Source organism: Phyllobates terribilis, unplaced genomic scaffold (assembly GCF_046119375.1).
Source record: "Phyllobates terribilis strain yellow unplaced genomic scaffold, ASM4611937v1 Scaffold_11__3_contigs__length_659146591, whole genome shotgun sequence".
Classification (NCBI taxonomy): Eukaryota; Metazoa; Chordata; class Amphibia; order Anura; family Dendrobatidae; genus Phyllobates; species Phyllobates terribilis.
Window position 1 is genome coordinate 413,738,554 of NW_027362771.1, and position 17,601 is coordinate 413,756,154.

At 42.1% G+C, this 17,601-nt stretch overlaps 1 protein-coding gene across 1 annotated transcript in view; it reads right to left on the reverse strand.

Annotated features, from left to right (window-relative positions):
* The window catches only part of ATP8B4 (ATPase phospholipid transporting 8B4 (putative)), a 336,358-nt gene that overhangs the window by 25,918 nt on the left and 292,839 nt on the right, over positions 1–17,601 (reverse strand). The window contains 2 exon segments of the mRNA XM_073653088.1: positions 13,261–13,484; positions 15,801–15,984. Coding sequence (XP_073509189.1) covers positions 13,261–13,484; positions 15,801–15,984 — 408 coding nt within the window.

Genomic DNA, 17,601 nt, shown 5'->3' on the forward strand with positions numbered 1-17,601 from the left:
GTGTGACCCCCATGCTCCCCTGACCTCTACCCCATTCAGAACCTTTGGAGCATCATTAAAAGGAGTGTCTATGATGGCGGGAGGCAGTTCACATCTAAGCAACAGCTCTGGGAGGGTATTCTGTCCTCATGCAAAACAATTGAAGCAGAAACCATCCAAAACCTGACAAATTCAATGGACGAGAGAGTTCAGAAGCTCCTTTCGAACAAGGGGTCCTATGTGAAAATGTAACATCACCTAGAATAAAGTTTTGAGTTGAAAACTGTTTGATTTCAGTTTCTAACAACCTGCTAATGCTTATAATTTCAAAAATGACCATTTTTTTGGTCTTTATTAAAATGAAAAGGTTGATCGAAAAGTTTGGGGGATCTAAGAGTGTGGCAACCCAGTAGTCATGATTACTTCGAATTCTGACAATATGAGGGTCATGCTGCAGGTAGTGCAGCAAGAAGGCACTTATGTGTCTTGCGCATCTCGGAGCCCCAAAATTATTTTCCGGGCTAGATGCAGCTAAAAATTATTTTTAATTTTAAATCTGGTGGAGCTTATTATAGATGGCCTAATAGGATCAGTGCTGCACACTGCTACAAAGCCCAAATTATTTTCCAGTCAAGATACAGATAAACATGATTAGTAATTTGAAAGCTTAAAACGGTTGGTAGGGTGATTTTAACCAATCATCAAGCTTTTACTCTCCCCAGGATGACACAGGGGTAGAAAAGTCGTTTCGGATCCATGATTTGTTCATCTTTATGAACGTGAGTCTGTCTACATTATCAGTGGAGAGCCGCGTGCGCTTATCTGTCAGCACACCACCAGCAGCGCTGAACACACGTTCAGACAGAACGCTGGCTGCGGAGCATGACAAGATCTCCAAGGCGTAAGTGGCTAGCTCCGGCCATTTATCCAGATTGGAAGCCCAAAAAGAGCAAGGGTCCAGTGACACAGTCGTGGCTTCAATGTTTACTTGGAGATACTCCTGTACCATCGTCTCTAGGCGTTGACTATGTGTCAGACTTCTTGTCTCCTGTGGCCTTGCAAAGGATGGGCTAAAAAAGTGGTGAAATGATTCCGCAAAATTGATGTTACCAGCAGATACTGTGGTTCTGTTACGGTTTGAGTGCTGAACACTTGACGGTCCCACGGTTGGCAAGTTGGAACTGTGAGATTCACTACGTGCACCACTGGTGTTTTGTGGAAAAGCACATGTAAGATTCTGCAACAGTCTCTGCTGATACTCCTGCATGCGTGCATCCCTTTCTATGGCAGGAATAATTTCGGCAAATTTACTTTTGTACCGGGGATCTAACAGTGTGGCAACCCAGTAGTCAGGATTATTTCTAATTCTCACAATTCGAGGGTCATGTTGCAGGTAGTGCAGCAAGAAGGCACTCATGTGTGTTGCGCATCCAGGAGCACCAAGTCCCTGTTGTGTTGGTGGCGAGGTAACAATCATGCTTCCTTCCTCTGTCCTCTCCCCCCAACCTCGCACAACAGAAATGTGATCAAGGTCTCCCTCATCTGATGAGTCTTCCATCAGTTCGTCCTCCACTTCTTCCTGGGCTCCTGCACCTTCCTCACTAGTTTGGCTGCTACCATGCGCCCTGGTAAAACCATCTCCCCCACCCTCACATGCCTGCCGCCTTGGTGCTGCCGACCGTCTGGACCTTGCAGATGTTAGCCCTTCCGCATACAACTCCTCCTCCTCTACTTCCTCCACCTCCTCTTGTGCCACCACCTGACTCCGAATTCTGTTTAACATGTGCTCCAGCATGTAAATCACCGGAATAGTCATGCTGATAATGGCATCATCAGCACTAAACATCTTCGTCGCCATTTCAAAACTGTGCAGAAGGGTGCATAGGTCCCTGATCTGAGACCACTCCTCCAGCGTGATTTGCCCCACCTCTGGATCTCGTTGGCCCAGGCTATACGTCAGAACGTATTGCACCAGGGCTTGTCGGTGCTGCCACAGTCGCTGCAACATGTGCAGAGTTGAATTCCACCGGGTAGGCACATCGCATTTTAGCCGGTGAAGTGGCAGGCCCAACGACTTCTGTAGAGATGTAAGTCGCTGAGCTGCGGGATGCGAACGGCGGAAGTGAGCACACAGCGACCGTGCCCTCTGCAGAAGGCCATCTAGTCTGGGATAGTGGGCTAAAAATTGCTGGACAACCAGGTTCAACACGTGAGCCATACAAGGCACGTGTGTGACATTGCCCCGGCGAAGGGCCGCACCCAGGTTTGCAGCATTGTCGCACACGGCCTTCCCTGGTTTCAGGTCCAGTGGAGACAGCCATTCATGAAATTGGTTCTCCAGAGCTGACCACAACTCCTCAGCTGTGTGACTCACATTTCCCAGACATTTCAAAGTAAAAACCGCCTGATGACGTTGAGCCCTACTGCCAGCATAGTAAGGAGGTGTGCAGGATCCCTTCTGCGCAGTTAGAAAGCTTGTGGCATGACCAGACAGGCTTTGGGTGCAGGTGGAAGACCGAGAGGAGGTTGAGGAGGCAGAAGCAGTGGAGGAACTTTGACATAAAGAGGATTGACGCACAACTCGTGGGGACGGCAAGACTTGGACAGCAGCCCCTTGTCCTGCTGTCACCATAGTTACCCATTGCCCAGTCAGCGACATGTAACGCCCCTGTCCATGCCTACTCGTCCAAGTGTCTGTGGTGAAATGCACCCTGTCACACACAGAGTTTCTCAAAGAAGCGGTGATGTTGTGTGCGACATGCTGGTGGAGCGCAGGCACACCTTTCTTTGAGAAGTAGTGCCGACTGGGCATCTGGTACTGGGGCACTGCGACGGACATAAGGTCTCGAAAATCCTCTGTGTCCACCAGGCGGAAAGGCAGCATTTCTGTAGCCAAGAGCTTGCAGATGGTGAAATTCAACCTCTTAGCTTTCTCATGGCTAGGAGGAAATGGTCTTTTACTTGTCCACATCTGAGGGACCGAGGGCTGGCTATTGTGCTTAGACGGGGTTGATAAGGGTGTCCCCGGCAAACTGCCGGTCTGTGAGGAAGATGCAGGCGGACATGTTAGGTTGCCTTGATCCAAAGGTGGTGCTATCGATGTCGGACAGCGCTCAACACCAGCTGGTGTTACCACCTCCAAAGAAAATGATGACCTGCCAATCACGCTGGCTGTTGCGGGTAAAGAGGTGGCAGGTCTGCGCCCCAAAACAGGTGTGACTGCTGTCCCCCCAGTCACAGAGGATGAAGAGGCCGCGGATGCACAAGATATGGCAGACGGTGGCTGGCCCGGCCGGCTAGGCCGCATTGTAGCACACTGAGCTTCCCACTGCAACTTATGCTTCATGTCCATGTGCCGGTTCATGCATGAAGTACTCAAACTATGTATTTTTTGGCCTCTACTTAGCTTTCGCTGACAAATGTTACAGATAACACGAGTTGGGTCATCTTTATCGATCTGAAAAAATGCCCAGGCTATGCAAGGCTTAGCACCCATGCGACCTGAAGAGCCACCACGACTTGTGGTGAGAGGCAGAGTTGTGTTTGAGGATGCAGTTGTTGACGTGCTTCCAGTACTACGTCTCTGTCCAGGAAGGCGCAACCTGACCTCGTCGTCACTAGCATCTTCCTCCACCTCCTCTGCTGACCTCATCTCTTGGCTGACTGTGGGTTGACAGTAAGTGGGATCTCCAACCTCATCATCATCACCCTGTGTGTTATCACACCCGTCGTCCTCAGAGCCAACCTGTTCCTGCCCTGACAAAAAACTAAAGTTGTCGCTCCAATCAGGTATTTGAGTCTTATCATCGTCTTCCTCATTGTCTCCACCAACAGGAGTTACAGTTTGGGAATGAGGGTCTACATTATGGTCAGAACCTTCTGCGTCTGGTCCTGGATCCGACTCATAAAGATTCTGGGCATCAGTGCAGATCATTTCCTCGTCTGGATTCACAGAAGCGCTGGAGTCGACCTCTGATTCCCAGGCTATAGTATGAGTAAACAGCTCTGCAGACTCAACCATCTGTTCTACCTCATACTCAGACGGGCAGCTGGAGATTTGGGAGCTGTGAGGAAGCAAGTGCGATTTGGGTGACACCTTTGAGGACTGGAGTATTTGTGATGTTGAAGTTGATGTGGAGGAGAGCCCACTTAAAGGAGCACTTGATATCCGTTGAAGCACCTGCTGTTTTTGTGCCTCATCTGGAATTTGTAGCGATTGGCGTGGCCGTAAGAAAGGGATCTTATCACATTGTCCGCTAAAAGAAGTAGACATTTTAGTTTGGCTGGAAGATGGTCTTTCTTCTGCAGATGTTACTGTTGCTTTAACACCTACCCCACGGACACAACCTTTTTTCCCCTTCCCAACACGCCTATTCCCCTTTCCGCCAGCAGCAGGCCTTTTTCCACTCATTTTGGTGGTTAACTAATTCACAACTCTGGAGTTGTTTGCACAAAAAAAAATGGATGGTAACCGAGCAGAGCTGAGTGGCCAAACTGTGGTATTAGGCCAAAACTATTGGCTGGGTTAGATGCAGAAAAAAATTATATTCAATTTGCAACCTGATGGAGGTCAGTATAGATGGACTAATACAACAAGTCCCACACACAGCTAGAAGCCCAATATTTTTTCAGAGGTAGATGCAGAAAAAAATATATTCAGTTTGCAACCTGATGGAGGTCAGTATAGATGGACTAATACAACAAGTCCCACACACAGCTAGAAGCCCAATATTTTTTCAGAGGTAGATGCAGAAAAAAATATATTCAGTTTGCAACCTGATGGAGGTCTGTATAGATGGATTAATAGAACAAGTCCCACACACAGCTAGAAGCCCAATATTTTTTCAGAGGTAGATGCAGAAAAAAATATATTCAGTTTGCAACCTGATGGAGGTCAGTATAGATGGACTGATACAACAAGTCCCACACACAGCTAGAAGCCCAATATTTTTTCAGAGGTAGATGCAGAAAAAAATTATATTCAGTTTGCAACCTGATGGAGGTCTGTATAGATGGATTAATAGAACAAGACCCACACACAGCTAGAAGCCCAATATTTTTTCAGAGGTAGATGCAGAAAAAAATATATTCAGTTTGCAACCTGATGGAGGTCAGTATAGATGGACTAATACAACAAGTCCCACACACAGCTAGAAGCCCAAATATTTTTTCAGAGGTACTGTAGATGCAGATAAAAATTATTTTTAATTTGCAACCTGATGGAGGTCAGTATAGATGGACTAATAGAGAAAGTCCGACACACTGCTAGAAGCCCAAATATTTTTTCAGAGCTAGATGCAGAAAAAAATTAGATTCAGTTTGCAACCTGATGGAGGTCAGTATAGATGGACTAACAGAGAAAGTCCCACACACAGCTAGAAGGCCAAATATTTTTTCAGAGCTAGATGCAGAAAAAAATTAGATTCAGTTTGCAACCTGATGGAGGTCAGTATAGATGGACTAACAGAGAAAGTCCCACACACTGCTAGAAGGCCAAATATTTTTTCAGAGCTAGATGCATACAAAAAATTATTTTGAATTTGCAACCTGATGGAGGTCAGTATAGGTGGACTAATAGAACAAGTCCCACACACTGCTAGAAGGCCAAATATTTTTTCAGAGCTAGATGCAGAAAAAAATTATATTCAGTTTGCAACCTGATGGAGGTCTGTATAGATGGATTAATAGAACAAGACCCACACACAGCTAGAAGCCCAATATTTTTTCAGAGGTAGATGCAGAAAAAAATATATTCAGTTTGCAACCTGATGGAGGTCAGTATAGATGGACTAATACAACAAGTCCCACACACAGCTAGAAGCCCAAATATTTTTTCAGAGGTACTGTAGATGCAGATAAAAATTATTTTTAATTTGCAACCTGATGGAGGTCAGTATAGATGGACTAATACAACAAGTCCCACACACAGCTAGAAGCCCAATATTTTTTCAGAGGTAGATGCAGAAAAAAATATATTCAGTTTGCAACCTGATGGAGGTCAGTATAGATGGACTAATACAACAAGTCCCACACACAGCTAGAAGCCCAAATATTTTTTCAGAGGTACTGTAGATGCAGATAAAAATTATTTTTCATTTGCAACCTGATGGAGGTCAGTATAGATGGACTAATAGAGAAAGTCCGACACACTACTAGAAGGCCAAATATTTTTTCAGAGCTAGATGCAGAAAAAAATTATATTCAGTTTGCAACCTGATGGAGGTCAGTATAGATGGATTAATAGAACAAGACCCACACACAGCTAGAAGCCCAATATTTTTTCAGAGGTAGATGCAGAAAAAAATATATTCAGTTTGCAACCTGATGGAGGTCAGTATAGATGGACTAACAGAGAAAGTCCCACACACTACTAGAAGGCCAAATATTTTTTCAGAGCTAGATGCAGAAAAAAATTATATTCAGTTTGCAACCTGATGGAGGTCTGTATAGATGGATTAATAGAACAAGACCCACACACAGCTAGAAGCCCAATATTTTTTCAGAGGTAGATGCAGAAAAAAATATATTCAGTTTGCAACCTGATGGAGGTCAGTATAGATGGACTAATACAACAAGTCCCACACACAGCTAGAAGCCCAATATTTTTTCAGAGGTAGATGCAGAAAAAAATATATTCAGTTTGCAACCTGATGGAGGTCAGTATAGATGGACTAATACAACAAGTCCCACACACAGCTAGAAGCCCAAATATTTTTTCAGAGGTACTGTAGATGCAGATAAAAATTATTTTTAATTTGCAACCTGATGGAGGTCAGTATAGATGGACTAATAGAGAAAGTCCGACACACTACTAGAAGGCCAAATATTTTTTCAGAGCTAGATGCAGAAAAAAATTATATTCAGTTTGCAACCTGATGGAGGTCAGTATAGATGGATTAATAGAACAAGACCCACACACAGCTAGAAGCCCAATATTTTTTCAGAGGTAGATGCAGAAAAAAATATATTCAGTTTGCAACCTGATGGAGGTCAGTATAGATGGACTAACAGAGAAAGTCCCACACACTACTAGAAGGCCAAATATTTTTTCAGAGCTAGATGCAGAAAAAAATTATATTCAGTTTGCAACCTGATGGAGGTCTGTATAGATGGATTAATAGAACAAGACCCACACACAGCTAGAAGCCCAATATTTTTTCAGAGGTAGATGCAGAAAAAAATATATTCAGTTTGCAACCTGATGGAGGTCAGTATAGATGGACTAATACAACAAGTCCCACACACAGCTAGAAGCCCAATATTTTTTCAGAGGTAGATGCAGAAAAAAATATATTCAGTTTGCAACCTGATGGAGGTCAGTATAGGTGGACTAATAGAACAAGTCCCACACACTGCTAGAAGGCCAAATATTTTTTCAGAGCTAGATGCAGAAAAAAATTAGATTCAGTTTGCAACCTGATGGAGGTCAGTATAGATGGACTAATAGAATGATGCTATGCCCAAAAGATTTTACTTCACTAGGTGCAGTAAAAAAATTGGTATTCTATACACAGGTGGTATATCTTGCAACACAGATAGGCTACTCCACTGACTAACACTCTGCAATAGGCCAAAAAGGATTAGCTTTGCTAGATTCAGCCAAATGCTGTGAAAAAAACTTGCACAGCACTGGCACAGACCTGCCTGGCAAAAACTGATAGGAACTGATGTAACCTAGTCCTGAAAAGGACTCCAATTACAATTAGTCTTTACTCCCACAATCTATCTATTTAAGAGCACAGACCTGCCTGATAAAAGTCGTAGGAAATGCTGTAACCTAGTCCTTAAAAGGACTGCAATCACAACTATTCCCTACTCCCAAGCTATCTGTAGATTTGTGCGAAAATTGGCTTGAAATTAACAAGGTATAGCGCACACAGCAACAGCGGTGCCGTCTAACACGCAGCTGCAGCAGTGAGAAAATGGTGGCGACGGGGAAAATGGCTTGGTCTTATAGGGCAAGGACATGTGACATACACTGCCAATCACACATGCCCTTGCTTGTGTGAAAAAAAACACTTCGCTCCGTGTGTGCGCTGCTGATAGGCTGACAGATTGCACCTCCCCACTGCAAATGCGGGAAAGAGAAAAAAAAATGGAGATCTTCATTATTCCTGCAGAGATCCATCCCCTGCCCCTCCCCCCGCCCCGCTGTACACTCAAACTGCGTATTAACATTAATTTTCATCATTACTGAGAAAAAATCCAGTTATGATTTTGGTGCACGAACAGTTATCGAACATAACCTCGAACAGCCGAATTTTTCTCAAATTTTTCGTGTTCGCCGAACGGCTCGAACACCGCCCAAAACAGCTCGAATTTGAGATTGGCGAACAGTTCGAGTAGAACAACGCTCATCTCTACTTACGATATCATTTCATATTCAAGACATCTCATTTTCTCACTTACTATTTATTCTTAGACCTCAAGTGTTGAAGGGTGATGCAACAATCAGCAATGCACCATTGAACCTACTTGTGATTTTGCCTATTTTTGGTGTCTTTTTAAATCAATAAAATGCATCTGTGCCTGCCAAGAATTCTATTTTTGTACAGCCCAATATGGCTGCTCCAGCTTTATCTGTGTCTGATAGACTCGGCTGTTAATGCACGCCAATGTAATTTCATTAAAATAAACCACCCACAGAGCTATTTCTCCTAAAACTGTTTGGCAAAAAAATCCCCAGCTCTTTCCCAAATTGGATAATTAATTTCAGACTTTGTGGGGATCAGTTTTAATCTATGAGGTGCGATCACTAACAAATGACGACTTGTCTCTTCTGGAAAAGCAGACAGCGTGCTGGGGCCCATGCTGTTTAAGCTAAATATCAACCTGTTTCTAGGGACACAGAAAAGGTTATTATTTTAGCAACTTGGGATGGATGAGCAAAACGTTTCCTTATACACATAAACCTAAAGGAACACAGATTGTAATTCTATTGCTAGATGCATGAAGTTTTGATACGAGCTGCTCCATACACACTGAAGAACAAACGTTCACCCCATATAGGCAAAAATTACCAGAGTGACAATCAATTACTATTTGCTGTGGCAGACGTGTACTTTTAACTGTGGAGCAGTTTTTGCTGAGGATGACATTTGGTCCCCACGTTAACAAAATGGGTTGTAAGATTACCACAATAATCACATTGTGCATACTACTTCAACATCAAAGTATCAAAACACTACCCGAGGAGAATAACCGCAGGTTATGAAGAGACATATGCTTAGAATACTTGAAAAATGCAAATTTTATTGAAGATTAAATATAAAATACAATTAAAAATAAGCAAGTAATCGCTAAACTAAACAGAGGCTTATGTGGAATATATACATGTAAATTTATAAATGACATGATATAGAAATATTCAGTGCAGTGCTAAAGTGCAAGTGCAAACATTAGTACAAATAAGTCCTGTATAGTAGCCTAAGGCCACGGCCCCACTATCAGTATTTGGTCAGTATTTTTTCTCAGGAGTGGGAGCCAAAACCAGGAGTGGGTGATAAATGCAGAATTGGTGACTTGTTTCTATTATACCTTTCCTCTGATTGTTCCTCACCTGGTTTTGGCTCTCACTCCTGAGAAAAAATACTGATCGAATACTGACCAAATACTGATAGTGGGGCTGTGGCCTTAAACTGATCATATGAAGGGAGCCCATAAAGAGGATTGGCAACAAGTGCATATGAAAATATTCAGTTCAATGTTCAGGATCAGGCTAAAGTGCAAGTGCAAAAATTAATACAAGCACGTCTGTATACAGCCTTAGAGCTCATACCCATATGTGTGAAAAAAAACGTTCTGATATATGGACCGAAAAAAAAGACGAGTGTCATGCAAGTACAATGCAATTTTAACTCACATAGCATCCGTATTACATCCAAATGCAATGCGTTTTTTTCTCTGCAACTATTATTCTACAATCATTTACAGTACCATTTACAGAGTTTTATGCTACAAAATGGAAATGTATCCATAAAAATCAGATTGCATATGGATGGTCCGTATGCCGTCCGTTTTTTTTTCTCGCAACTATTGACTTGCATTGACGAGACTCGTCCGATATACGCAGCAAATTGCAGCATGCTGCGATTTTTTTCTCAGTCAGATATCAGCTGAAAAAAAAATTGCAGATTAGCTGTAACTCATAGATTAACATTGTTCAGAGTGCAAGCCAATTTTTTATCGGATTGTACTTGTCCGTTTTTCTCGCAGATGAGTATGAGCCCTTAAACTGAGCATATGAGGAGAGCTCAAAGAGGTGATTGCAACATGTGCATCCAATATAAACATTCAAAGATAAAGATATAGTGTCTACTTATAGCCACAAATCAATCAAAAGGGAAGTCTACAAGCTATGTAGCTGCACCCAAATGACGCTGTTTCGCCACGCTTTTTACATGAATGTATGTATTTATTGATTAATATTTTTTAATTCTTTATTTTGTGATTTTTTTTAAATAGTTTTTCAATTTTTTAAAACAGTTTCTTTTTTACCTTGTCTCAGTATGGGACATCAACTTTTCCTGCTCTTACTGCTGATCTAATACCCTGCAATGCAAAAGCATTGCAGGGTATTAGATCTGTGCATCGCACACAGGGAGGAGGTGTGTCAGCTCCTGCTCTGAGCAGGAAGTTACAGGCCACCGTACCTTGGTGACACCACGGCCATCTTTCGGCCCGAGGTCACCATGGAGACCATCGGCACCACGCAATTGCAATCACGTTGTGCCGATCGGTGCAAAGAGGGAGCTCCCTCCCTCTCTAACCAGACTGATGTCGCTACTTTTAGCAGCATCAGAGGTTTTAAACCCCAAAAATCGGCGGTAGCAAATATTATGGGCGTTGCCACAGGGTGTCAGCTCTCATATAGCGCTGACACCAGCTTTCGATAGCGCCGGCGCTCGGAGTGAGCCCACGCGATTGTTACGCCGTACATGTACGGTGGATGTCGTGAAAGTGTTAATACTGCACTGCCAATTCAACAACTTTCAGGAACAAATTATAGCTCTATGAACATTCCATTTCAGGGCTTACAGATTTCATAGGTGAAGCTCCCCCATTTCAGACCGACTTCTTTTCCCAGAATGGAGAGAAGAGCATGCCACTTGTGGGATAATTGACCATTTTATTTTCAATGAACAGCATGTAATACTAAGTTTACTATGCAGTGGAAAGGCCAGAAGTGTCTTTCCCTGGCACTTACAGCTGATTGTCAGGGGTTATAGAAGTTAGATACAGAATAATCAGCTGATCCTCGGTCAGACTCATGTTTATAATGGGGTTTTCTTTGTGAGATATCTTCTTTAGGAGTTGAATAGCTTTTATAATGAGGAGGAACAATATTCTCCCAATCAACTTGGCTGCCACAGGATATGTTAGAACATTGTATTTGGTAATCACACAACATATTATAATCTTATAAAGCGGAGTATCATTTTATTATTTCTTCATAAATATTCTGAATATAACGTATGTATACATATAAAACATTTACAATGTACACATAATAACAAAAACTATCATTATACTACAACCCAAAAAATGGGAATTCTGTGTACAATGTAAAAAAACCAATAATGCCATGATTTGGAAATCTCATATCCATATTTTATTCAGAACATAGGACAGATCAGAAGTTGAAAGTTATGAGATTTTTCTATTTCATTTAAAAAAATTAACTCTTTTAGAAATTGATGACAGCAACATATCCAAAAAAAGTTCAGATTAATAAAAGGCTGGAGAAGTTAGTGGTATTAAAGAAGTTGTCCACTACTTTTACATTGATGCCCTATCCGTAGGATAGGGCATCAATGTATGATTGGCTGGGGTACCGCACGCGGCACCCCCGACGATCAGCTGTTATCGGTGCCGTCGGCGGCCGTCGGAAGAGCTCACCTGCGGGGCTCCGCCGTCAAGTGGTAGTGGCCGCCGCGGTGTACTGCACATCCGCCTCCTATTCAATTGAATAGGCTGATCATACATTGAAGAGGCCGATCATACATTACGGTCCTACGGATAGGGCATCAATGTAAAAGTAGTGGACAACCCCTTTAATGAAAAATAGATGGAGGATCAATTTCCAACTAAGTCACTTGACCTGTATAAAAAGAGCATGTTAGAGAGGCAGGGTCTCTCAGAAGCAAAGATGGTCAGAGACTCATCAATCTGTTAACAACCGCATCTAAAAATTGTAAAATTTCAAAGACTTGAATATCCCTCCATCTATAGCACGTAATGTTACCAAATAATTCTAATACTCTGGCGACAACTATATGCACAAGGGACAACAGTTCCTGTGAACACAGTTCGCCATGCAAATCACACATGCAAGTAAAAGCTGTATCATAGAAAGAAAAATACATACATCATCACAATCCAAAAAAAACGCTGCCGTCTTCTCTGGGCCAAAGCTCATTTTTAATGGACTGGGGCAAAATGGAATGACATGATATAGAAATATTCAGTGCAGTGCTAAAGTGCGGTCAGAGGAATCAAAATGATAAATTCTTTATGGAAACCATGGACACTGTGTCCTGTGGAATCAAGAGGAGGGGGACTATCCAGCTTGTTATCCATGCACAATTCAGCCTGCATCTCTGATAGTATGGGGTTAAATTAGTGCCTATGGCATGGGCACCTTACACATCTGCAAAAGCACTATCAATGTTGAGGATTGTATAGAGGATTTAGGACAACATCTGCTCCCATCCAGACAATGTCTATTTCAGGGAAGGCCTTGTATATTTCAGCAAGACAATGCTAAAGCACATAATGTATCCATCACAACAGCATGGCTTCACAGAAGATGAGTTCAGGTGATGAACTCACCAACTGCAGTCCAGACCTTTCACCTACAGAAACATTTGGACAATTATGAAATGAAAAATTCGGCAAAGACCCAGAACTGTTGAGAAGTGAGAATCCTACATGAGATAACAATGGGGCAATAGTCCTCTCCCAAAACTCCAGCAATTGGTCTCCTCATGCCCCAGATGTTTACAGACTAGACATGGCCCTTTCTGAAAATTTTTGGAGATGTGTAACTGCCATCAATTTCTAAATGAGTTATTTTTTTTTCAAATGACATGGAAAATGTCTAATGTTCAACTTCTGATCTGTGTTCTATTGTGAATAAAATATGTAAGAGGTTTCCAAATTATTGCATTCTTAACATTACATTTTACACAGCGCCACAACATTTTTGGAATTGGGGATATATAAAATATAATATATCTTGTAATTTCAACCAATGTAAAGTTTGACAACATGGCCACTCACCTGTGCTGAGAATCCACAGAAGAATCCAAACCAGAAATGCACTAGCGTAAAGGCAAAATTTTTATAGAAGAAATAGCAAAGGAATTTACACATTCGAAAGTACGACCAGCGCCCATGAACTAGAAGCAGTCTTTGTAGGTACCTAAACTGGGCAAACGAGTAATCGCTGGCTAAAACTGCCTGCATGCCCTCCTGTCCACTGATGCCAACACCTATATGAGCACCTGCAATCACCAAAAGATGAAAAAAGTTAGCAGAATGAAGATGGTCCTATAAGACAAACAGGCAGATGTGCAATCTCCAGTTATCTCACTTTCAGACATTTTCTGTGACAATTTTATTAAAAAATCTGGGGTCGTATCAGACACGGCATCCCTGAACCCTAACAGAAAGAAACCAATGACATTACCCTGATAATGTAGGTAATTGGGGTACTTTATATTCCGTTCACATGCTCCTGAAAAAATCTGCATGGAATCATAAATGTTCTGTAGACATTAAAACTTACAGCATATCTATTATTGGGGTATATTTTACATGGAAATGCCACAGATTAGCTTCATTAAATTATAATACTGGCACAATCAGCATGAGGGTTCACTAGTTGATCAGACTTGTGTGAACATGGTCTTACTGATGCGCCAACTGATTCAGAACTTTCCGGGGATACCATGATCATTTTTACTTTTATAAAGAATCAGTAGTTGTTGCCATACCAATCAAACAAGGGATTATTTAGGCAAAAATACCCTTTGAAACAATGGGCAGATTCATCAAAGCTTTAACACCAGTATTCAGATGTAAAAAGCTTTGAAAAGTAGCATAATTTTGCCACAAACTGGTGACTGCGCTGAAACTATACGACTTTTGGCGTTCTGACGCTGTTTTCGTCCAGTTTTGACATGGGCAGAGCTGGGATGGGACTGGTGACGAACGGCAGCGTTTGCTATGCCACATATATTACTCCAGCAATGTCTGGAATAGAATTTGTGGCGAAGTGCACACCAAACTGTAAGCCGCTTGTCTGACGCTCCTGATTCGTTAAGCGAAGTATCCCTATTCATGAATCAAGAGCGTCTGACTATGGCACATCTCATCTTCAAGCCTGGCAGGATCACGCTGGTCTTGATGATTCGGGCCCATAATTTTAATAATTATGATTCACAACTTTGCTTTGGATGCTGCTATTCAAGCTCTCTCCCACCAAACATTTTTAAAGGAACTTGTCATCTGACTTATGATGCCCACCTGCAGGTAGCATAAATCAGAGCCTGACTTGCAGCCAGGTATATTTTTCTCTAAAATGATCCAGTGTTTCAGAAAGGATATGCTTTAAAGATCCAGCCATAGACCATGCCTAAAGATGAGACTAGTCCAGCTCAGCCCCCAGCTGGCTCTACCCGACGCTGCTGCAGGTGATTGACAGCTCTCTCCCTATGAGCACACAACCAAGAGACCTGTTAATCACCTGCAGCAGTGCTGGGAAGAGCCACCCAAGGACCATAGGAATAGACAAGACTATTCCAGCTCTGCCAGAGTGTAGCAGAGAAATATATGCCTGGCTGCAATAGTGCAGTGAAGAACTAATTCATGCTTCCCACAGCTTGGGCACCATGAATCAGATGACACGTTCCCTTTAAACATTTTGGGTTAGATTTGTAAAGTCTTGCACTATTTAGCAACTGTTACTCCCCACACTGTACAGTACAGTAGTAGGTGCAATAGCAGGAGTATTAATGAATGCAGCAGTCTGCCTGGAGTAGTAGGCATTCCCTGTGACACTGTGGCCTGCTCTGACTATAGAGAACAAGGATGCCATCCTCTGGTGCGCAGTGCAGGTGGCGCAAAGGTCAGACATACTGGTAATTTATTAGTGAGCTTTATACCAATGTTGAAGTGCTCTCCATTAAATACATAGTAGATAAGTCACTAATAGCATGCCCAACACATATAAGCTAAAAGTCCTGCACAAGAATTTTTTTTATAACCACATGAGTCGTTCCTGCTGAATTTGTGCTTGAACATTTTTTTTATGTCTGCCCCTATATTTTTATTATTTTTTTTTTGTTTTAATTTACATTTAGATAAAAGTGCTGCTTCTCAAAGGGTTTATACAAAGTTAATAATGGTTCCCTTTACGATAGGATAGGGAACAACCTATTGATAGCGAGTGTGGATCTGAACTCTGGGATCCCCACCGATCCCACAAAACGTGCACTGAAAAGTCATGTCTGAATGGAGTACTATAAAGAGTGAATGGTATGAAATTGGTATCAACCCGTTAAATGGAGTTAAAAATAAGCACTATATGGCTTTTGAATATCTGTTGTACAACTGAATGTAATTTATTTTCTCTGCCATCAGACATTGATAACTAAGCAGTGTCTTACTATAGTGTTGCATCAGATCTACTAATAACACTGCATTTCTATAAGGCATAGTTTAGTGATTTAGTGGCACTTTAAACGAAGGCCTGGATAGACAAACTATAGGAGAAATGCAGCTAATAGGAATTAAAGCTTGCACAGCTGTCAGCTTACTTTTTATCATGCTGATATCATTAGCACCATCCCCAATGGCCAGAGTGACTGCTTTTTTATACTTTTTCACAAGTTCAACCACTTGGGCTTTCTGAAGAGGAGTCACTCTGCAACAGATCACAGTCTTGCACATGCATGCGATCTCCAAAAATTCCTTCTCCATGTCCGCTTCCAGGGCATGGGCCTGTGAAGAAAAAAAAAATTCTTGAATTCAATTTTTTTTTGCAAAGCAGATGGTAGAAAGCATTATCTTCTATATAATTGTTTTAGGATTTAAAGGGAATCAGTCAGTAGGATCAGCCCTCCTAAGCAGTCTATATGGGCATGTAGGTCATTGGAAGCTGAATAACACGATACCTTGGTATCTGTGATTTGATGTCTTATTCCAGAGAAATCCACATTTTTCTTATATGTAAATGAGCTGTTCAGGACTATAGGCCGGACACTGACCTGTATGAGAATCCGCCTCCAGAGTATATTCTAAATGAAAGGGACATTACCAGTGTTAAATATGTAGATCAGAGGAGCAGACTGTCAGTCATTACATATCACATTGGTAATGCCCCTTTCATTTAAAATAATTTGTGCAGGCAGATTCTCATGCAGATCTATATCCGGATGATAGATCTTAACATCTCATTTGCATATTTAAAAAATGTCGATTGCTGTGGAATAAGACATTGGATTTCAGTTATCAGGGCATCATTTTATTCAGCTTCTAATGACTTGCATGCCTATATAGACAGCTTAGAAGAGCTGATCCTATTGACAGATTTCTTTTAAAGAGAACTGGTCATCAGGATTTTAAATCCCTAAGCTGGAGTGGCGCTTTAAATGTAAGCTCCCTGCCTCTGGTCATATACTCACCCTCCGGCGCCTTTACAGTTTTCCGGCACCACTCCGGTCCCGCAGCACCATCTTGTGAACGCAGCTTCTGACTGGCCGGAAGTCAGAGGCTATGTCACAAGCTCTTAATGCAAGTCTACGAGAGCCAGAATTAAGCTGTTATAGACTTGTATTGACAAGTGACCTTCATGCCGCCCCAACACTGGAGCAGCCCGGCAGGTCACTTTTCGCCGGACACCGACGCTGCAAACCGACGAAGTCAGCGGCAAGTATCAGACCTTTAAATGTAAGGGGACTTACATTTAAAGCACCACTCCAGTGGTGAATTTAAAAAAAAACACTGGAGTGGTGCTTTAAGTGAAGAGCATGCCCACTACAAGTGCAGCTCATTAGCATACAGTTACAACTATGGTTTTCTCTAAAACAGCAAAACTGGTTTGGCTAATGGGACCTGTATCTGCATTTTGATGCTCTTACATGGGCCAGTAAACTAAGCTGAAAATTCTTAAAGGGAATCTGTCACCAGATTTTGCCAAGTAATCTGAGAGCAGCATAATGTATTGACAGAGACCTTGGCTCCAGAGATGTGTTACCTACTGGGCTGCTTGCTGTAGCTCTGATAAAATTACTGTTTTCTCAGTAGGAGATTAGCACTAGAGGACTAGTAAACCTGCTGCCATGTAGTCCTCAATATTCATGAGCTTTGGTAGATCTGCAGCAGATAAACTGAGTTTATCAAACCTGCTGCAAGCAGCCAAGTAAGTGATACATCACTGGAATTAGAATCTCTGCCCCTACATCATGCTAACATCAGATTGGGTAACAAAAATCTGGTGATAAATTTATTTTAAAGTACCTGAGACTACCCTGTATCCAAGACATTGGAAATAGGATAATAACCAACTATTATAAGGGAAACTGCATTACTGGAGCAACTAACAGGATCAATTGGTTC